Genomic DNA, 23,876 nt, shown 5'->3' with positions numbered 1-23,876 from the left:
GTAAAATGATTAGATACTGCCATGTTTTGAAAAAAATCTGTACAGATCCTCTACGTATTTGATTTTTTCCAATTTCAAATAGTATAAAACATCGGTTCCCCACTGGCTTAAAAGAGGAGAGTTAAGAGTACCTTCACCGTTTCTAAAGAAAATATAAAAGTGCGGAAACTTTTTGAACATCCCTCGTACATAAATTAAAGGATATTTCCGAAACCTTCATGTAGATAGGGTTGCCAGATTAGAAAATTAGAAATATGGGACACTCTTAAAGTCTCTCTCTATAATACTATATATATAAATTTATACATGCCCTCTACACCCAAACCAATATACTGTATTATATCAAAGTAGAGACATAAGTTAAAAACATAAAGCAAAGACTTTAATGGATTATGAGGAATACAAAATTAAAATCATTTGAAAATTATTTAATACAAGCTAAAAAAAAGTTCTGTAAAAGTGAAATTTGAAAATATGTATTTAATACAGTCAACAGAGAAATACAGGATGGTCCAGATCTAATTATGCAGACCCAGATCGTCTGGATGACTTTGATTTATGCGGGGACGATTCCAGTTCGGTGCAAAGACGATTCTTCATGTCGTCAGTTCGCACACTTCTCGATGGTCTGGGATTTTTCGGGTGATTTTCTATGTAATAAACTTAATAAGTTATAGCGTAATGACAATTACATAATTAGACCTGGACCACCCTATATTATTATTATTATTTAATACAGGCATTTTAATACATCAGCAATGCTGATCCAGAACTGCACAGCAGCGCGGCTGGAGAGCAAAACGGTAAGAGTGTCGCCGTCCTCGGCCAGCCATAGCAACTGAACAAGTTGAAAACACTTGTTTCCTCGTTACATTTGGGTTATTTTCATCAAGAGCATCTGAGAAAAGTAAGTATAATCTATACATATAAAGGAGAGTTGGGATCCGAGAGACTGTGTTTGTGGAGGGATGGAGAGTTAAGGCGAGTGTGGGAATCACGTGATCATCTCCCCTCCCATTCACCTCATTTCATTCACTTCAATTCGCTCCGAGCTGAGCTCCGCAGCTGACACGGTCTTGCCGTTCTTTTTCCTTAATGTTTAGTCCTCTCTCCTTTACTGATTTACTGTTTACTAGACGCCGTACTTACTGAATAGTATTTTTTCTTTTAGTGTTTCTACTTAGTGTTTCTTAGTGTTTAGTAGATGCGGTGTGCCGTTGTTCCCTACGGTGTTGCGGTTTACTGTTACTCTCTACTTTGTTTTTTGTACTTTAGTGTTTAGTAGACTATCTCTATATATAATCTTCATTTAGATCTTGATCTTTCTTTGTCCGCGAATTCCACACATGCGTAGACCACCTTCCAGTTTAGTACGTTGTTGTTACTCACAGATGTCAACTAGTGATGGGAAGTTCAGATCATTTTACCGACTCGGACCTTTGAGTCTCGTTCGAACAAATCTTTTTTCGAGTCATTTCGTTCAATTCTCTTTCCGGCTCAGATTGCATAGGTTAAGCTTATGGGGCTGAACGAACGACTCAAACCCGAAGACTCGAGAGATGAACTAATCAATTCTGTTTCCGGCTCAGACTGCATACTAGGTTAAGCTTATGGGGCTGTCACGTGATGAACGAACGACTCGAAACAGGTGAATCAATAATTCTAATACAGAAACTATAGGAAGTTGTGCGAATGCACATGCGCGACTGAACGAATCACTCCCACGAGACGACTCGTTCTTCCCGAGTCACATTAAAGTTTCGTTCAAAATGAACGAATCTTTCAAGAACGACCCATCACTAATGTCAACAATGTGCCGGAATAACGAAAGGAGTGGTGGACAGTGTTACGCTGGTTAGCTCCTGAGGCCTGGTTAGAGAATGAGATTGCCGAAGATAAAAGGTACGTGCCAACGTAACATACGAATGAAAGAAAGACAGTGGGTAAAATGAATGACAACGTGTAACAGCACGTTCCGGAAATTATTATTGTTACGTTGTAGCAGGCGAGTGCTGCGCGTCTCACAGTTGTACCGTGGCTTGCTCACATGTCAGTGAAGTGATCCCTATTTATGCTTTAAAGAGCCTGGATACCTCTTGGCGCTTTTCCACTGCATAGTACGGCACAGCACGGTTCAGTACAGCTCACCTTGGTTCGGCTCAGTTCGGCTCGGTTTGCGTTTCGACTGCAGTTTAGTACCGCTTTAGAGTGGGCGGGATTATTCACGTGTCGTTACAGTTGCGCCGCCTCTACTGCCGTGACACCGTGGAACTTTTACAACAACACGCAGACAACGACAACACTTTAGCTCGACGACGCGCAAGGGTAAGCATCTAAAAAAAGCACATCACTAGCTGACTTTTATCACTGTTGCAAAGCATAAAATGAACTTAACTGCCAGTGTAACATTAAAATGCTGATTCTGTATATTACAGATCTTCCACATTTTGCAAAAAAGTCGCCGCAACAGACCATCTGTTTGGACATTTAACCGTGCTTCAGAGTGGTGGAATGTGATTGTTCCCCGAAACATTCATCCACTTATGCAACAAACTGCGTCCAGCGACGGAGAGACGGGGCACAAACTTCCGCGTGTGTGTACAGTAATCCCTCCTCGATCGCGGGGGTTGCGTTCCAGACCCCCCGCGATAGGTGAAAATCCGCGAAGAAGAAACCATATGTTTGTATGGTTATTTTTATATATTTTAAGCCCTTATAAACTCTCCCACCCTGTTAACATTATTAGAGCCCTCTAGACATGAAATAACACCCTTTAGTCAAACGTTTAAACTGTGCTCCATGACAAGACAGAGATGACAGTTCTTTCTCACAATTAAAAGAAAGCAAACATATCTTATCTTCAAAGGAGCTCCGTCATAAAGGAGCGCGTCAGGAGCAGAGAATGTCAGAGAGAGCGCTCGCAAAGAAAAGCAAACAATCAAAAAATCAATACATGCTTTTAAGTATACAGAAGCACCACGATAAAGCGGCATTTTGTAGAGGAGCGTCCGTGTCCTCTGTGCAAACAGCCCCTCTGCTCACACCCCCTCCGTCAGGCAGAGAGAGCGAGAAAGATAGAGAGAAGCAAACAAGCACAGCGGGAAGCATATCTTATAGCATTGAGGAGTTTTAGTTAATATGTAATACATGCTCTGATTGGGTAGCTTCTAAGCCATCCACCAATAGCGTCCCTTGTATGAAATCAACTGGGCAATCAAACTGAGGAAGCATGTAACCTAAATTAAAAGACCCATTGTCCGCAGAAAGCGGCGAACCAGTGAAAAATCTGTGATATATGTTTAGATGTGCTTACATTTAAAACCCGCGATAGAGTGAAACCGCGAAAGTCAAAGCGTGATATAGCGAGGGATTACTGTACCTTTAAAGAAAAGAATAGCTAGTGACGCAGTAATGACGATTTTCTCCGGCCAATCAGTGACCAGCAGAGTTTACACGTCACGTTTTGGTAACGGTTCGGCGCGCTTGCAACCTCGGCTGAGGTGGTACTAAAAAAAGGACCAGGTACCAGGTACTGTTCCCAGTGGAAAACCCCCCAAAAGTGAGCTGAACTGAACCGTGTCGTGCCGTACTATGCAGTGGAAAAGCGCCAAAAGTGTCCCCCTTTTATAACCATTGCTCCGTGTATATTGCCTTACTCTTTGGATTGCCACAAAGCAACCTGCGAGATTGGAGAAAGAGATTGTGAGTGAAACGACAGCGTCGTGAAAACGAGACGGACTGCGAACGGACAGAAGCAGAAATGCTCCTTCACCACAACATAATGACTATTTGCACAGTGATTCCGAGTAGGCCATTCCTATCGAATCAATGTCCAAGGGTTTTCTTTTGTAATTTTGTTTCCCTTATAAAAAATCCTAATGCTGTGCGACAAAGGGCCCAGTTCAGGACTGGCAGCCGCGTTTAAACAGGGAGCCCTTGACAGACAACTTTAACACGCGCAACGTAGTTGGGCGCACATGGCTAGTGTTGTATATAAAGAAGCTCTATAACTCGCATGTAGATACATAATTATTCCGACTGCAGCGAAGCGCACGTGGTCTGCTAGTTACTTATAAAGTTATAACTAAGTACCGTAAGAAGGTAGTAAAAATATATTTTTATTACGAAATATGACAATGGATTAAATACAGGACATTTGGGTGTCCCTTAAAGGTCAGTATGGGACAGGGGACAAAATTATCAAATATGGGGCATGTCCCGTATATAAGGGTCGTCTAGCAACCCTATGTGGATGGGTCTTTTGGGCAGCAAAAATCATTCCCCTATGGCCTATGACATGGGTGTCAAACCCCGGTCCTGGATGGCAACAGTGGCTGTAGGTTTTCATTCTAACCCTCTTCTTCATTACTGAGTCATTTTTGCTGCTAATTCACTTCTTTTGCCTTTCTTTTAATTAACTTGACTCAGGCCCCTTAGTTGTCTCTTTTTCCTTAATTAGCAGCCAAACTATAATGAGACACAAAATGAGTTGTCACATGACCGGCTCACCTGTGGCCATCATATAATATCTGAAAATAAAGAAAGGTGAAGGTCTCGGTCATGTTTCTCTGCTCAGGTCACCAAAACATCTTAACGGTGTTCTTAGAGAAAACAGAAAAATCAACAGTTTTGGAAATGTCTGCTGTGGCAGAATGAGAGCAACAACAGGCCTTGGAATTAAATAACGAGTTTAATTAACAGCAAGAATTGACTTCTGATTAAGAGATTGGTTGGAGTTTGAAATCCCAGTTTAGCCGGTCATCTGTCGGCACGATTCACGTCTCATTTCTGCTTGGTTGTCGTTGAATGAAGAAAGGAGTCAAATCAGAGGACTGAATCCTTAAAAACAGGGTTAATTAAAATGAAGGGAAAAGGAGTTAATTAGCAGTGAAAACTGATCACTGATTAGGAAAAGGGTTAGAATGAAAACCCGCAGCCACTGCGGCCCTCCAGGCCTGGAGTTCGACACCCCTGCCCTATGACATCACTCTGATGAACCGCACTGGCAACGAGTTAACTTTATGAGTTCCTCCTCCTCCTCGTTATTCGATATTTTAACAAACGAGTTGAAAGTGCTATACTTCTTTATTGGGCTCCGCCCCCAGTGGCTACGTCACAAGAGCAGGCTGTCGATAACAAAAACATCGATCCCGCATATTTTAGTCGTCATATATACATTGTAAGGACCCCAGCATTGTCTGCCTAGAAATGGGCGGGGGCTGGACAGGTGATTGACAGGCTGGGTATTCACAGGGAAATTCTAGTTGCACCTTACAAGTCCGAGGAAGCAGGCAGAGACTCCCAGGGCCTTGTAAATACGGCCTCGCAGATGATAACGGGAAGACAGGAATAAGGGACGCCACGCGACGATCGATCAGGGAACACTGCGACAGTGGGGGTAGCCTGTCTAATGAAGTGAGCGTCTTACAGCTTTTACAGCGCAGTTTGATTCTACTAGAAGACCACTGTAGATCATTTGTTGTAGAATAGATGAGCACTTTACTCCCATTTGGTGTGTTTAGGCGTTTCCATCTCGGTGCTTCTTTATAATATTATATTGTAGCGACAGACTTCTGCGTCAGGTTCGAAAAGAAGAAGAAAAACAGACGGACAAAGTAAAGCTCATAAAACAGTTTATTTGAACAGTAAAGAAGAAGAAAAGAAAAAAAACAGGGTTGTAACAGAGAAAAAAATGAAAGTCTTTGACTAGGAATTCTTTACAATCTCCTATATTTCTCTCATATTTGTGGTCCTGAGAGACGCCGTTAAAGAAAAGCAAAAACAGAAAAAGGAAAAAAAAAACCCAAAACACAACAACAACAATACAATACAATACAATACAATTTATTTGTGTATAGCCCAAAATCACACAGGAAGTGCCGCAATGGGCTTTAACAGGCCCTGCCTTTTGACAGCCCCCCAGCCTCGACTCTCTGAGAAGACGAGGAAAAACTCCCAATAAAAACCTTGTAGGGAAAAATGGAAGAAACCTCAGGAAAGGCAGTTCAAAAAGAGACCCCTTTCCAGGTAGGTTGGGCGTGCAGTGGGTGTCAAAAGTAGGGGGTCAATACAATACAATACACAGAACAGAACAATTCCTTAAGACAGCATAATAATAAAAATTTTAGAAGTACGGCTTAACAGTAGATGATATGACATAATTAGGTTTGGATATTTTTTGAGTCCTGGAGACCTCATCCATCTAGCTGCCTCCCCATTTGGCCATGCCACAGCTGAAACGTTGCTCCGATGAAAGGACCCCTCTTTCCCATGATTCCTGTGATCCTCCATCAGGGATGACTTTACCACAGGCAGGCAAACAACTTGGCAGGTGGGCCGTGGCACCAATGGCCACATTTGGGTACCGAGAAAAGAAACAGAATAGGTGAGGGTTAGTATTCAAATATAATTATCATGTTACTTATGTTATAGTGCTAATGACTAACAACAGAGATGCAGTCTGTACAGTTAATCAACAACAACAACAACAACATTTATTTCTATAGCACATTTTTATACAAATAATGTCACTCAAAGTGCTTTACAGGATGAAGAAAAGAGAAATAAAAGACAAAGTAAGAATTAGAATAAGACAACACTAATTAACATAGAATAAGAGTAAGGTCCGATGGCCAGGGAGGACAGAAAAAAATAAAATCTGCAGGGGTTCCAGGCCACGAGACCACCCAGCCCCCTCTGGACATTCTACCTCACATAAACGAAACAGTCCTCTTTGTATTCAGGGTTCTCATGGAAGGACTTGATGTTGACGGTCATGTAGACTTCTGGCTTTAATTCATCAATGTAGGAACATCACGATGCTTTGATTAGGTGGTGGTGACGCAGGCCACCACCACAGAAAACTGGGAAAAGAAACAGAAGAGAGAGTAGGGGTTTGTACGGATTTTAGAGCCACCATGAATAGTTATAATGAATTGAATATACAGAGCATCAGGATTAAATTATAATGAAGTTATGAGAAGGCCATGTTACAGTATTGTGTTTTCAGCAGTGTGTTAAAGTGCTCTACTGTATCAGCCTGGTGAATTCCTATTGCCAGGCTATTCCAGATTTTAGGTGCATAGCAGCAGAAGGCCGCCTGCCCGCCTCACCATTTCTTTTAAGTTTTGTTCTTGGAATTCTAAGGAGACACTCATTTGAGGATCTGAGGTTACGATTTGGAATATAAGGTGTCAGACATCCCGATATATAAGATGGGGCGAGATTATTTAAGGCTTTATAAGCCATAAGCAGAATTTTAAAGTCCTGGCTGGCACTGAGGGGCAACTCACCTTCCAGCCTTAAAGTATGCGACTGGTTGCAATAGTAGTCAGAAGTTTCCGTCCTCTTCGGGTGGATTCTTTAAAACTTGCTTTATAAGCCCCCCACAGATTTAATGCTAACAAACTATTTGGCGTATCATTTAAGGCATCTACTCTGTGCAGAGCAAAAGTCATTTTTTTCCCACAATGTTTCCCTCCCAGTATCTCGCTTTTTATTGACCATATCACATTTCCAGTGGGTCACACGTTTACATACACTTTGTTAATGGCGTTAAACTGGGCCTATTGGTGAAGAACACTAGCTGCCACCTATTAATTTGGGGGATGAACTGCTCCCAGCTTCCAGGTCTCATCAGTCCAGACCTTCCTTCCTGCAACCCATCCAGGATGGGAATTATAAGGTGTCCTATAGCTGCTCCTATCTGTCCATTATGGTTTCCAGGTTGGGGGAAAAAAAAATCCTCCTCCATCTTGGCCGGGATGTCCGTTGGGCCTCCTAGGTGCTCCCACCTTTTTCCCTCCTAACGAAAAAGTCACATAACTTATGAATTCTGATCTTTCAATTAATGTGTTCAAGATGGTTACGTTCTTAATCTGGTTATTATGTCTCAGGCACCTGCACCATGATGATGGCATTGATTTGCTCACAGCAAGTCTGCACTGGTTTACCCTTCAAGACACAGCTCCTCTGTGTGTGTGTGTGTGTAAAACTCCTCTGAACTTTCGTAGTGTTTTTCGAAAGAGAAGCTTCTAACAGCTCAAAACTTCTCCTTCACAAAGATTATTAGTTTTCAGTAGCAGAGATCCCAATAACCAGAATACACGAGCAGGCCTTATCCTTACCACTCAGTTACAATGCACCATTCCCAGAACCAAAGCAGATGTACTCACAGTTCGGTTCCCGTTGATTCCGAGGTGATTCCTTAGTTCCTTACCTTCAGGGTCCGTGATCTCCAGCACATGTGGGAGGATCTTCAGTGCACTTTTTCGCTCTTTGTTCAGGTGCCCTTCTCACTTCTTTGCTTTGCTCACACCTTGTGGTTGCAGATGGTACTGCAGTTTTCTTTGAGGTTTTACACACCGTGGTCCTCAATCACTAATATGAAATTTACATCTGTTGAGTATTCGGTGGTCAGTCAGATTCCACCTTTACCAAGATGAATACAAATGGCTTTACATATAAACTCTCATGCACTGTGCTTTACTTTAGCAAGGTTTGGATTTGTGGTGCCCTCGTCTAACTCTGGTACAGATGGTCTTCTAACTCTACCAGTGTGTTTGGTATTTGGCACACTTTATTAATCCCAGAGGGGAAGTTGTCTTGTCTCATGACCTTTGGAGGTCAGAGAGCAGGGTCAGCCGTTTCAGGTCAAGGGCTTTGCTGGTGTGCCCGACGGAGTTGGATCCCTTCTGGCGATAGTGGGATTTGAATGGGCAACTTTCCAGCATCCATGGCCTTCTCAGTTTAAGGGCTCACTCCAGCCTCTGTTACAGCCTCTCCCTCTACGTGGAGCAGAGAGCACAGATCTGGTGCTTGCAGTGGGTTTTACAGAAGGGAATGGGCATTTTGTCATTTGTTTCTTGGGTCCAACCTTTGTGGCTGACAATTGGTTTTGCCCATCAAGGTTGCCAATCGTTGGAGTGTTCTGGAGACATTTCTGGATGTCATTGTGTCTTCAGTTGATCAGTCTTAACAGAAGAGACTAAGAAGAAGTGCATTCCAAAGAACCCTCGCTATGAGGAGAGAACTGAAGCCTGAGCTGAAGTTAAGGGGGTCCAGCAGCTGCCTGTCACGCAAAAAACACTTGGTGTGCCAAAGCAAAGCAAAATGGGTAATGCCAGTCCGTACCCATCCCTTGAAAACAAATGTAGAAGGTTTAGGTCAAGATCTGTCAGACGGTTCCATTGCGTCGGTCTTCACAGTCACGTGATTGATATCAGGACTTCTCTACGTGGCCACGGCTGACACAAAATGTCTACTGCAGTACCCAAAATTACATAAATCATACAAGGATAACTAAATCATGGACCTTTTAATATAATGGTCAGGTTTGCTTATCTATATATTGTGTTGGACGGCCAGAGCCCTTACCCAGCCAGGACGCCCTGAGTATGGAAGGACAGGGGGAGAGAGTGTTTTCAAGACCCCTTAGTTTGCAGTGGGGCCACGGGTTGTGAGAAATGAAGCTCAACCCTGTTGGGGCCTGTGGCCACCAGCAGGGGGCGCCTGTATTTTTACAGGACCCTATTTGGCAGCACATCCACCACACCCAGAAGTGCTGCCGGAAGAAGCTTGTCAGGCACCCGGAGTCCTTCTGGGTGCCCTATAAAAAAAAGGTGCCACTGCTCAATGGCCAGAGTCGGGAGGAAGAGTGCAGGTGGAAGGACTGGCAGCAAGTAGGGACTGTGTTGTGTTGGGCACTATGCCTTGTGTGGCAATTGGTGTCCTGCCTGTTTGTGTTGGGATTAGGGGGGGCTGCACGCACCCTTGGGCATCACAATATATATAACACCCAACGTCTGTCTGTCTGTCTGTCTGTCCGCTTTTCACGAGAGAACTACTTAACAGATTTAGATCGGGTGTTTTTCTATAATTTGCTGCAACATTCCAGTCGATTGCGCAACTTCTGTCATCGCGCTAAGTATCAAAGGTCGCTTGTGGTGCTGATTTATTTGTGCGAATCCGCGAGAGAGGCTGTGGGCCCAGGTGAGTGGGGCAGGGTCTCACTCACTCACGCGCCAGCTTCCGTTCAAGCTGCTGATTGGCAGAGATATCACAGCCGCGTGCTTTTCTCCCCACGCTCTCCTGTCAGAGCTGTACACGAACAGATCAGATCGCAGCTGTGGTCATCCAGGGCGTACAGCAACTGGCACCCTCTTGTGGCACCCAAGGACCCCCAGACAGGGCTGCTCGTCTAAACTCCAATTCCCATGTAACCCTGCAGGAGTCCAAACTGAGACCACCCTGGAGGGACACTGCCACCTACTGTGTGGGAGAATGAACTGCCTGTGGCATTCATGCTTTTGCGCAGTTCATCCTTTAGTATAGGTGCCAAGGTGCATGGACTGGCATTTCTACTACCTCCGTTTAGCTAGCGATACCCATTTGTTCAGCAGACATTATCATCTAGAGATTGCTAAGGAGTAACGTTTGACGTTTTTGAGAGCGAGGTCAGATCTACGTGTGTTTTAGAGGGTATCTGCTGATTGGCAGAGATATCGCGGCCACGTGCTTTTCGCCCCACACGGGGGACGCTCACCCATCATAGCCTGACACGATCAGACACAGTGCCAACAGTTAACATTAGCGCCTACCTACCTTCCGCTTGGACGGAATTACATTTTTGTAATTGATTTTTAAAGTTTCTCCTGTTTCACTAGTATGAGGGCAGAGCCACACGGGACAGCTTGTAATTACTAAGAATGAAATCAGAGTCTGAAGTAAGAACACTTTTTTATTAAATGGTGTAACCACAAGGGGGCACCACTGATCCCCCAAAGCACAGACACAATGTCACCCAACACAATTCCAGGTTCAAATAAAAGGTTTTGATTTCCAGCCAAAACACACACAAATAACCACAGACTCCCTCCTTCTGATGAGTGTCGCCCAATGTCTTCCGACTCGGACTCGCCCGGGAGTGTCACAGCAGTGGTCATCTGGAAACCAGTGCCCTCTTGTGGCACCCAAGGACCCCCCCCGACAGGGCTGCTCCTCTAAACTGCAATTCCCATGTAACCCATGTGAGTTTATCCCAGCCAGCACTCCTGGAGTCCTTCCTGCAACATGGAGGTGCCCCAAATTCCAGCAGGGCATCATGGACAATGGAGTTCGGCTTCACAGCCCTGCTGGATACCGTGGGGACCACCAGGGGACGCTGCAGGGAGACACGATTGTTTTTATTATAGCCTGGAAGTACTCCCAAGTCACGGGGACGGAAGAAATATAAGAGATTTCATTTGACCCGGAAGTGCTATGGAATCGCATGGACTGAGGGCAGAAGCACTTCCGGGTCGAGGACTATTTAAAGGACTGTGGGAAACCCAGCAAGCTGAGCCGGAGTTGGGAGGAAGTGTAACGGAGGATTGATTGTATTGTTTGTTGATTATTGATTATTATTGAGTATTGTGGAGGTGGAGGTACTTTGTGTACATCATTGAGAAATGTAAATTATTTCTAATACTTTTACCTGGGGTCTGGATGTGTTGTCTGCAGGGTTCACGGGTCAACAGTGACCCCTGGTGTCACACCCTGCAGGAGTCCAAACTGGAAGCCACCTGGAGGGACACTGCCACCTATTGTGTGGGAGAATGGCACTCATGTTTTTGCCCAGTTCATCCTTTAGTATAGGTGCCAAGGTGCATGGACTGGCATACTGACGCGGATAAGGATAGCCAAACTGTCCCGGCTGGGTGGCAGCTCCTTCTGTGCCGTTTCTTCCATTATGTTAATAATTCACTCCCCGTCAAAGTTGGGATGCCAGTCTATTCGCCTTGGCATCTACAATGGAAAGATGGTTAATGGACTGGCATTCAGACTTACAGCAGAGTGACCCCGTTTGTACCCTTTGTTCTATACCTGCCATGTAAGCAAGTATTCCTGTTTTATTACATGTTCAGGTTTTTCTGCAGAGCTCACAGATGGAGTCTCTGAACTTTTCATCACGGATTTTATTTGATTGGGATGGGTTTTTTTTGTTTTTTTTGGTTTTTTTTTTGCCAATATGAAAAATTCTTACAAAGTCAAACTGAAGACTAAATTCCACCTTTTTTATATAATTATACATAAAAAAGCCAAAGGCACGACTTGCTCCACCAGTTTTCGCTGATGCAGGGTGTTTGATAAAGCGAACGTCTGGCAGGCCTTCCTCCTGTGAGTTTTGACGGCCGCGTCTCCCAGCTGTGCACATCTGCACATGGCGGTCTTCACACATTCTTCTTTGTAAATCTTGTACGGTGAGGGTTGGCAAAAAGAGATTTTCAGCTCCTGACACATTTCCTCGATTGACTGGATCATTCCAGAAAGTCGGCCTTTTATTCTTTTTCATTTATTTTAATTTTCAAGTTCTCCAGTGGGGCTTGAACTCTGTGTGCTATGAGTCATTTTCCTGCTGGAGTCTTCTCCCTTGTTCCAGGTCTCTTGCAGACTCGAGCAGGGATTTCTCTCAGCTCGGCTTCAGCCAGCTTGCCCTCAGCGCTCATAAGTCATTCAGCCCTGAAGGAACACCTCTGCAGTACGAGCCGAGACCACCAAATGTGACACGAGAGAGAGGATGTGCTCTGGAAGGCGTCCGGTGTTACACCCGCACCAAATGTAACACGCACTGCTCTGTCAAAGCCACAAGGTCACGTTTCAGAGAGTGAGAGCGCAGAATCGGCGGTCACACCGTGCGGCACTTTCCACTGGAAAACGCTTCTCATGACCTGCTTTGATTCTTTTCTTTATTTTTAGCCCTACTTTGTGAAGACCCAATCTGTGAGACAGACACCTGGAGAATTCAGTTGAAATAAACTCCTCTTAGTGAACAGACTCCAAACACTCCACAGATTTTAAAATGCAAAACAGTTTTGGTAAAAACAAAGAGGATAGCATTGGAAGCTCACAGCAAAACCGTAGGCACAAAATAAAAGTATAGCAGTAGAAGGAAAAATGGAGTCATAACATGGAATCAGCACAGCACAGACATGATCTTCTGACAGGCAGCTTCATGAGGAAAAACTAAATTATTGCATGAAAAACACGTTTTGTTACCAAAGGCAGAGAAGGGAGCCGGCAACGTGTCACCTGCACAGACAGCCAGGCGTGGAAAGAGCAGCATAACATATGGAAATGGAGGCAGGCGCTATAAAACAGAAAAGGCCGTAAAAGACAGATAGAGATGGGAGATGGGCACACTACGTGATGGAGAGGCGCTATAAAAATATATATGTGAAAGGCGCTATATAATAGATAGATCTGAAAGGCACTATATCATAGATAGATAGATAGACAGATAGATAGATAGATAGATAGATGAAAGGCACTATATAATAGATAGATAGATGGATGAAAGGCACTGTATGATAGATAGATAGATTAATACACTGAATTAAGAACATATTGTGACCCCTTCACTTTCTGCATATTTCATTGTTTTGTAGATTTTAAATGAATACATTTGTCATTTCTACCCATTAATCTACACTCAGTAGCCCAAAACAATATAGTGGACAAGTTTCCAAAAATTATTATACCTATTATATAGTGACTATATTTATCTATCTATGTATCTATCTGTCTAGCACCTTTCATATCTATCTTAGATGGGAGGCCACTTGAAAAATTCCCCGCATTCCCTCCAGGAGGTGCTCTCTCTTGGAGCACTTTTAGCCACAGGATCACTCCACCGAGGTGTGCTAATAAGCAAATCTGGAGGTCTTTTCTGCCCAATGCTATTAAGCAGTTCAATGCTTCCACATGATGTACTCGTTAGGTTTATTTTTGTTTAATGATTTACTTATCAGTTGATTTATTGGCTATATTGTTTGTCCTGTTAGTCTTGTTGTTTATGTTTCTGCTGCCGTATGCATCTGAATTGCCCCTTGGAATTACTAACATCTCTCTATCTATCTATAGGGGCAAGTTGGTGACTAGGTGGTGACTTTTTTAATTGTCCTTCATAATATTTAATTACTGGATGGTTGAAAGCACAGAAGAGGAATACAGCGCTGTGTGTATAATAGAGAGTGAGGTACAGAGTAGGAGATGAGTAAAGGGGGAGTAATGGAGGACTAAACTGATTATGAAATGTGTATTTATTATGGACAATTCTGTAACTTTATGTGCAGAGTAGGAGGCGCGTACAGGGCAATAGTAGAGGAGTAATGCAATCATTAGCTTTCTTGTGAAATTGTTACATATTTATTAACTGCATATTACTGTTGTGTTCATGTTTTTTTATTATTGTGCAAAATTGTTTATTTTAAAATTAAATTATCTATCTATCATATAGTGCCTTTCACATCTATCTATCTATCTATCTATCTATCTATCTATCTATCTCTTATATAGTGCCTTTCACATCTATCTATCTATCTATCTATCTCTTATATAGTGCCTTTCATATCTATCTATCTATCTATCTATCTATCTATCTATCTATCTATCTATTATTATATAGTGCCTTTCATTATCTATCTATCTATCTATCTATCTATCTATCTATCTATTTATCTATCTATCTATCTATTATTAATATAGTGCCTTTCATTATCTATCTATCTATCTATCTATCTATCTATCTATCTATCTATCTATCTATCTATCATATAGTGCCTTTCATTATCTATCTATCTATCTATCTATTTATCTATCTATCTATCTATCTATCTATTATTAATATAGTGCCTTTCATTATCTATCTATCTATCTATCTATCTATCTATCTATCTATCTATCTATCTATCTATTATTAATATAGTGCCTTTCATTATCTATCTATCTATCTATCTATCTATCTATCTATCTATCTATCTATCTATCTATCTAGCTGTCAGTCAAGAAGGTCCCGGCAGACTCAGATATGAAGCAGATCTGTTGAGCCGAGCTCTCTGATGCACCACCTTCTGTGTCATTTGAACTAACGTGTCTGTTCTGTTTTCTTTTGGTTTTTTTTTTTTTTTTGTTCTCTTTTCTCTGGGTTGGTGATTTCAGTTTCTGGACGGATTTCATTTGCGATGGTGCCAACAACAGGTCAGTAACTTCTGCTGTTCTCCAATTGTTTATGAGGAAATTCCTGTCATTAGGTGACCCCATGAAAGCTGCTTTGATTTTCGGCGAGTACAGAGTGACCGGCTGTGCATCCCCGAGCTCCTGTACCCTCGAGCACTTGCACGTTACTGAAACATGAACCCGGCCCAGTGGGCGCGCTTTGCACGGCTGTGATGTGCTGTTCCTTCGTGAAACGCCGGCATTGCCACATCTCTGCGTTCCACACACAAAGCCGTGTCTGTGTTGCAATACTTTTATGAATATAACATTTGACAGGAGAGTCAGAAATGATGCAAAGATCTGTGTGGCCCAGAAGCTTCTGCTCTCATTCAAAGGCCACCATAAACGCTTGCCGGGCCGATGACTGCTCTCTCATATCCCAAAGCCCCTCTGGCAACATCCTGTCCCGTCGATGTACTCCTCATAAATAATTGGTTATGCTTTAATAATTGCTCCCGCTTGCCATTCTTGTGTCCTGGCTGGAAACGCGATTGTGGGATGGGAGTCGGATTGCGTGGGTGAGACTCGAGGGGCTCTCCCCAGAGTCTGTCACACAACGCCGCGTTATTATTATTATTATTTTTTTGTTTGTTTTTTGGCTCAGACTTTTTACAGTTACTGGAGCTTACGAAAAGCTGTGACACAAAGTAAACCGAGAAGGGAAGTGGAGGGAACTCACTTGATTTCACAGCTGTGTGCTGCCTGAACAACTGAAGCCGATGCCATTTAAGATGAGAGAACGTCAGTATGGATACAGTGGTCAACTAAATAAAGAATGGCCAATAATTAGATGATCGGCCAGTGACTGCTACTCCATCATGTATTTGAAGAATATCTGCCTCGGCACTAAAAATGAACCCAAACCTCTCTATAATGGTGTCAGTAGTGGGATTGGGCTTATCTCAGGTTGTAACAGTTAGGGTGCTGTCCAAACATGACCAGTACAAATGGCCACCTAGGCTAAGCATAGGTGGATCTACCGACAGGACGTTTATTCTTCAGTTAAATCCATATTGTCTAAAGTCCCCGGCTTGTATCCTGTTGACAACTCAAGACGCCGATTCGCAAGACAGCAATCTAAATGATCATGACACCCCGAGAGGAGCTCGGCTCTCACAAAGGTTAGGGTGTGGTGAAAACACAAGTGGATGAACAAACGGACAAATCGTTAATGTCCTCAACATGTAGGGGGTGTCACCGAGCCCCAAAACCCCACACACAACTAGACTACAAAAGTCCAGGGTTCACTAAGTCTCAGTAATTCCTTTCCTTTTCTAACTCCTTCCTTCACACCTCATGACAAGTGTTGTCCTCTTCTCATTGACTTTGACTCCTATTGGGTGTTTCATTTCATGCTGTACCTGGGAGTGTTTCTGCAGCCACAGCATTACATGGAGGAAGCCCCTTGAAGTGGCCACAATACCCAGCAGGTCTGCCCAACGGGACTACAACTCCCAGGTTGCCCCACGCCTGTGCACATAGTTTGCTCCTGTAAAGGGGGTGCTGCCTCCTAGTGTCTTGGGGGAGTAGACAGCGCTGATAGGCAAATTTTCCCTTCTCTTTCTCCCCTGGTAAAGTGCACAACCAGCCATTCCTGTCAGGATGTCCATCCATGTAGAGCCTCCATCCACTATACGGGTCTTGGCTTGGATCCAACAACACCCGAACACCCCCCAACCACACCCCACCCCATCACATTTGGGAAGCACGTCCATCCATTACAATGCGTTTACTTCAACAGAATACAAGTCATGGACACTTGCCACGAAATTCAGGCACGTGGGTCCACTGCTCGAGTTTAACTGATGGATCGTGTCCTTCCTGTCGAATCGTTAACTTCCTTTTAAGGAGAAAACTAAAAAAGACAAAATGAAATAATAAAGCTTATCATGCGCCATATATCCGTCTACACATCCAGCCAGTCTCTGCATCCGCTTTCGCTCGCGGCTGGAGTCACAGGGGCAGCGCAGCCGTGAATGGCGGAGCGCGCGGCTGGAACAGAACAGCAGAGGAGAGGAGAAGAGGAGAGAAACACACGAAGCTCCTAAAACAGCCGCGACTCACTCGCCTTCAGATAAATCAAGGCTAAGGTTTATTTGCTCTTAAAATGTCGCACACAAATCTGACAAACTGACGCACCCGTTTGCGTTCGACGATGCGATAATAACGAGTTTTTAAGATAAGAAAACTCACACCAGCCACCTGTAATTAAAAGAAAGCAGTGAGAGAATCGGAAGAGTGGGGTAGAGGGGGGCTTTGGGGCACGTCAGGGTCAGGCCGTTCTGTACTCGCTATCTGCCCACCTGTCTACATATAATATAGCGCTCTTTGTATCTATCTATCTATCTATCTATCTATCTATCTATCTATCTATCTATCTATCTATCATATAGTGCCTTTCACATCTATCTATCTATCTATCTATCTATCTATCTATCTATTATATAGTGCCTTTCATGTCTATCTATCTATCTATCTATCTATCTATCTATCTATCTATCTATCTATCTATCTATCTATCTATTATATAGTGCCTTTCATGTCTATCTATCTATCTATCTATCTATCTATCTATCTATCTATCTATTATATAGTGCCTTTCATGTCTATCTATCTATCTATCTATCTATCTATCTATCTATTATATAGTGCCTTTCATGTCTATCTATCTATCTATCTATCTATCTTCAGGTAGGTTTCAGTTTCTTTCTTTCTTTTTTCTTTCTTTCTTTCTGTCTTTCTTTCTTTCTTTCTTTCTTTTTTTATCTATATATTTTATACTGCCTTTCCTGTCTAGCTCTCTATAATAAAGCATCTTTCAGTATCTCGCTTTCTATCCATGATCTCATGTATGGTGTCTTTCACATCAATTTCTCTTTGAATTATATTGTGCCATTCACCATCTTTTCACCATCTTTTTATCAGCTGTATGGCACATATCACTGCACATCTGTCTGCTATAAAGTGCCATTATTGTTTTATATTGTTGTATAATTTATTTTATCTTTGACGTCTATGTATCTATTATATAGTGCCTTTCAGTATATGTCTCTGTGCCAGTCTGACTGTTGTTGGTGTTTTCACACCTATCTCTTTTTTTTTTTAGTGTAGAGCCCATTTACTTATCTAATGTTGGGACTTTTCGTACCTCGCTGTCTTTTATATAGCACCTTTCATTATTTGTTTTTGCAATGGCATCACCGTTTAACTTATCAGGAGTCGTCTCTTAACTGATTTCTGCATCCCATCCTCAGATGTTTCCACGTCTTCATTATAGTGACAGTCACAAGGAGTGCAGTCCCATCCTGACCGCAGCCTCACTGCTGACCCACCTGCCTTCATGTCTTTGCACTGTGATAGCAGACCCCCAGTCCACATGTGGATTGTATTTCAGGTTGGACTGGTGGGCTGTGAGATGCTCATGAACTTGCCACACAATTGTTTTTGTTGGTTTATTTTCTTTTTTAATTTTTGACCCCACTTTTGGGGGTGATGTTTTGGAAAGCCTCCCTTGCCCGTTTGACCACTGATATTCCAAACCTGGCACCGTAGAGGCTCGACAGCCCCCAAAGCCCCCCATGGCTCCACACACACAGACCGTGAGAGTCTTGTACACGTGAAGTTGTATAACCAAAGGCGATTGACTCTTTGTTGTTTTTTTTTTTCTGAATGGCAGTTTTTTTGCAACACCGCAGTCTGTTTTTGTTACTCGAGAATTAAAAAAAAAAAAACGCACAATGCCCAGCTGTTCCTGCGCTGAACATCTGCTGTTTCCCTTTGAATCCTCCTCCAAACCTCTCCCAGTAAGTAATCACATCTGGATATCACTTGCTGAATCTCTTGTCGTCATTCCAGACTGATTTTCATTAGCCTCCTTTGTCACGGCCCCCCTCTGCCATTCACAGCCCAAATGTGCTCTTCTCATAACTCGTGCAGAAGCAGAAAATGAGCGTCGCGTCTGCCTAAGAGGCAGCCATACGTGGAGGGCACAAACAAACGGAACAAGCCGGCACATCGGGTGGGCTGGGGGGCACTCGGCTGTTCTCAATCACTGCACTGGGGGCACTCGTTTGCCTTTAAAAAAAAAAAGTGACTTCATTTTTAAAACCCCAGTCTTCATGGAAAATCTCATCTGACGTGCTTTTGTCATTGTCACCTTTGAAGAAAAAATAATGCAAATAAAGAAGTGTCCCTTCATTTATATAGCAGCTTTATATGCTGATCTCGGCTTTATCGATGAGGCAGTGATCTCCATGAAGTCAACGGAGGCTCTGATCGGGGGTCTCGAGACTGAGTGAGGGGTCTGAGTGATCCAGGCCTTTAATGACCTCTTGGGCACAGCAGTGTGTTTGTCTGTAGAAAGAGTGTCACCTCATCGAGAGGTTTACTTACCTCGACAGTGACATTCATGTCTCTGGTGACTCTTCCTATGAAGTCAGTAGGCGGATTGGAGAGCATGGGGGGTCCTGAGGTCGCTGGATAGGGGTGTGTGGCACCCCCGATATCTCTGAATAAGGATGAAGGTCCAAGTCTTTAGAGTCCTGGTGCTTCCTGTTTGTGAGGCATGGACGCCATCCAGTGACGTGAGATGAAAACTGAACTGCTTTGGTGTCTCTTCAGAGGGTCCTTGGGTCCCGCTGGTCTGACTTTGAGATGCTCAAAGAGTCCCGAATGAGGCACATGACCTGCATTGTGAAGGAGAGCGTCAGTTACGGCACTACGACCATGTGGTGCGATTACCCGAGGGTGATCTTCATTGTTGAGGATCCGAGTGACTGGACCAGACCAAGGGGGACGCCCACATAACACTTGGCGGCGGCAGATAGAGGGTCATTTCTGGAGGGTGGGACTGTACCACGTGTCTCCCTGGGGGGGTTGCCAACCGGGATACCAAACTGTGACGTGGGTGCGGCAATTCACTGTACCAGTGCATGCTCCCCAACCTAACCTGCCCTGACCTGACCTGTGGTGGTCACCATTCCGAGATGCTTCACAAACACAGCCACTGCATTTGTAGTTCAATAATTGTAATTTCAATGGAAACACAAATCAGATTAAGGGACTCGCCTGGGGTCTCATACTGAATGAACAATGCAGCCTCGGTTTCTTTTTAAAGGTTGTCACATTAGACGACTTTTCTAGCATTTTTCTCAGTCGTAGCCTTCATTTACGTAACTGGAGCCGGTCGGATGCAGTTCGGGTCCAAGTTCCCGTGAAAACGATCGCCTAACGTGGCACACCCAGCGACTGACAGGTTTAATGTTCTCGTTCGTGGGAGGTGGCGGGCTCTTTGCACATGAGAGCTGAGAAGTAATGAGCATTCAGCTGTCAGCACAACGCATGGAATGTGGAGACCAGGAATAAGAAACCGCGTGTGGTTTAAACTTCACAAACTGACGCGAAGCTCGTCTCTCTGACGTCTCGTATTCTGGGAACTAAAACAGAATGGAAAAATGAAAAGAAAAAACGCGACTGAGACTTCAGCCGAACGCACCTCAGCTACTAACCCTTCGTACAGCACCAGCACCGTCAGGCGGCACGGGGGCCTCACAAGCTGACGAGAAGCTCGTCTGTCTGACGTCTCACATTTCACAGATCATAATAGAATGGAAAAAAAGAAATGAATAATTAGTGCTGAACTCGCTGCCGCTGTTAACCCTTCGTGCAGCAGTACTGTAGCTCCATCAGGCTGCATGCTATTGGCTGTGAGAAAAAGGGGGCGGGCACAGCTGTGCTGGAAGATTAACACTCAGTCAGTAAACGTGACACGGGCTGTGATTTTCAGTCAGGTAACGGGCCGGACTGTGCTGGAAAGTCGCCACATTTAACACGCCCACCTAGTCTGACATGCCACCCAGGGGTGAATTTAATGAGTGTGGTGCACAGCTGCTTAAGGCCCCACACTAGAAAGGGACCCCCGTAAAAGACTTAATTGCCAATAAAAGTCACACATCGACTGGCAAGTCTTATTTCTGTCTCCTGAATTTATGAATGAAAGACAAAATGAAAGTGCATGATTTAGCACCATGAATGCACCTCCTAACATTGTGGAAAAAGTGGAGTGTCCCATCCTCCCCGGACCCTGCGCTGGCTGCCAGTCAGAACAGTCGCAAAGGAATTCGCAAGGACTTGAGAAGCAGCAGCCACATAAACCTAAAGGCTAACAGCAACGAAATGAAACTCCGGTTCAGAGAAATGGAAGGTGAAAAACAAGGGCAGAAGAAGAAATCTGGGAAGAAGCTGATAAAACCTCCCTCGTTCTTCTACGCTCTTCCTGAGCCCACCTCACAAGATGGTGGCACAACTTCTACAAGCAGCCACCCCTCTTGCAGAAGAACAAGAAAATGAAATTCGCAGTGAAGCCCATCCTCCCCGTTCTGACAGTGAAAACAAATTCGGACCTGAGCATCAGTTAGCTTTGCACCCCCAGAACCAAGTTACCCAAACTCTTCTAGAACATTTCAGTAATGATTCACAGGTCTGATGCTGGATCATTAAACGGGTCATCATGATAGCCATTGACGAGAAGAATTCAGAAGTAATTGCAGAATTACGGTATTTGAGGGCCCCTCTGGCACGATTTGGTTCAAAAACTAATCAGCACATCGTCACCTCATAACCGGCTTTGGTATTTTAAACTGTGGACCTCTGGCCTTCAATCCATCAATGTAGGGACTGCACGGTGCCCTGATCAGGTGGTGGTGGCACAGATTGGCATGACAGAGAACTGTAAAAAGAACAGCAGAGAAAGAAGGGGTTAGTACGGATTGGGGAGATATGATCAAAATGATAATTCAACGCATATACAGAATATCAGGGTTACACTGAAATGAAGCGACGAGAAAGCCGTGTTAAAATAACGGGTTTTTAGCAGCATCTCGTCACCTCATAACAGGCTTAAGTTTCGAGTTTGGTATTTTTCTGTCCAGCTGTTCCAACTCTGTACCGTCCTCGAGAAACGGTGACAGACAGACACTCAACGCCGAGATATCAATGTTTTCGGTATCGGGGGACCCTAAAATGTCAAGATCCATCGAAAAACCGGAGATCGAGATTTTTGACGAATTTTAAGCTCCTCCCACATACACGATAAGTTATGGTGGGGCAGGGTGCAAAGCCACAACAAATGAAAACGTAAGGGGGGCTTCCAACACGACAGCATTGCCATTATAAATGACAACCCTAACCCTAACCTGCTCTTCGGCTAAAACAGTCAGCCATCTTCTAAGTCGCTTAGGTGTGGGGGACTGCTGGAGCCTAGCTCAGCTAGCAGGGGGTGTAGCAACAACAACGACGACATTTAATTCTGTAGCACGTTTTCATACAGATGGTGTTGCTCAAAGTGCTTTACTAGATGAAAAAATATCAAAATAAAATTAAGCAATACTAATTAACAAAGAATAAAATAATGGCGTCGGGAGGCACAGTGGCGCAGTGGTGGTGCTGCTGTCTCACAGTTAGGAGACCCGGGTTCGCTTCCCAGGTACTCCCTGCGTGGAGTTTCCATGTTGTCCCCGTGTCTGCGTGGGTTTCCTCCCACAGTCCAAAGACATGCAGGTTAGGTGCATTGGCGATTCGAAATTGTCCCTTGTGTGTGCTTGGTGTGTGTGTGTGCCCTGCGGTGGTATGGCACCCTGCCCGGGGTTTGTTTCCTGACGTGCACCCTGTGTTGGCTGGGATTGGCTCCAACAGACCCCTGTGACCCTGTAGTTAGGATATAGCGGGTTGGATAATGGATGGATAAAATAAGGGCCAGGAGAACAGAAAAAAACAACTCCAGACGGCTGGAGAAAAAAAAAAATGTGCAGGGGTTCTGAGGCCACAAGACCACCCAGCCCACACTGATCAGTGATCTCAATCAGTCCTCAGGTTTTCAGGCTTCACGTGATTGATGATGATGATGATGGTCATGTGGACCTCTGGCCTTCAATCCATCAATATAAGGGCTGCACGGTGCCCTGATCAGGTGCTGGTGGCACAGACTGGCACCACAGAGGACCGGAAAAAGAACAGCAGAGAAAGAAGGGGTTAGTATGGATTGGGGAGATACAGAGGTGTGAAAAACTATTTGCCCCCTTCCTGATTTCTTATTCTTTTGCATGTTTGTCACACAAAATGTTTCTGATCATCAAACACATTTCACCATTAGTCAAATATAACACAAGTAAACACAAAATGCAGTTTTTAAATGATGGTTTTTATTATTTAGGGAGAAAAAATCCAAACCTACATGGCCCTGTGTGAAAAAGTAATTGCCCCTGAACCTAATAACTGGTTGGGCCACCCTTAGCAGCAATAACTGCAATCAAGCGTTTGCGATAACTTGCAATGAGTCTTTTACAGCGCTCTGGAGGAATTTTGGCCCACTCATCTTTGCAGAATTGTTGTAATTCAGCTTTATTTGAGGGTTTTCTAGCATGAACCGCCTTTTTAAGGTCATGCCATAGCATCTCAATTGGATTCAGGTCAGGACTTTGACTAGGCCACTCCAAAGTCTTCATTTTGTTTTTCTTCAGCCATTCAGAGGTGGATTTGCTGGTGTGTTTTGGGTCATTGTCCTGTTGCAGCACCCAAGATCGCTTCAGCTTGAGTTGACGAACAGATGGCCGGACATTCTCCTTCAGGATTTTTTGGTAGACAGTAGAATTCATGGTTTCATCTATCACAGCACGCCTTCCAGGTCCTGAAGCAGCAAAACAACCCCAGACCATCACACTACCACCACCATATTTTACTGTTGGTATGATGTTCTTTTTCTGAAATGCTGTGTTCCTTTTACGCCAGATGTAACGGTACATTTGCCTTCCAAAAAGTTCAACTTTTATCTCATCAGTCCACAAGGT

The 23,876-nt window shown here is 43.9% G+C and overlaps 1 protein-coding gene across 1 annotated transcript in view; it reads left to right on the top strand.

Moving 5' to 3' along the window:
• Positions 1-23,876, top strand: part of LOC120517675 (receptor activity-modifying protein 2-like) — a 75,598-nt gene that overhangs the window by 9,678 nt on the left and 42,044 nt on the right. The window contains exon 2 of the mRNA XM_039740111.1: positions 14,977-15,015. Coding sequence (XP_039596045.1) covers positions 14,977-15,015 — 39 coding nt within the window. The remainder of the gene's footprint in view (positions 1-14,976; positions 15,016-23,876) is intronic.

This window comes from Polypterus senegalus, chromosome 17 (genome assembly GCF_016835505.1).
Source record: "Polypterus senegalus isolate Bchr_013 chromosome 17, ASM1683550v1, whole genome shotgun sequence".
NCBI classification, from domain to species: Eukaryota; Metazoa; Chordata; class Cladistia; order Polypteriformes; family Polypteridae; genus Polypterus; species Polypterus senegalus.
This window is presented reverse-complemented; position numbering and strand designations above follow the sequence as displayed.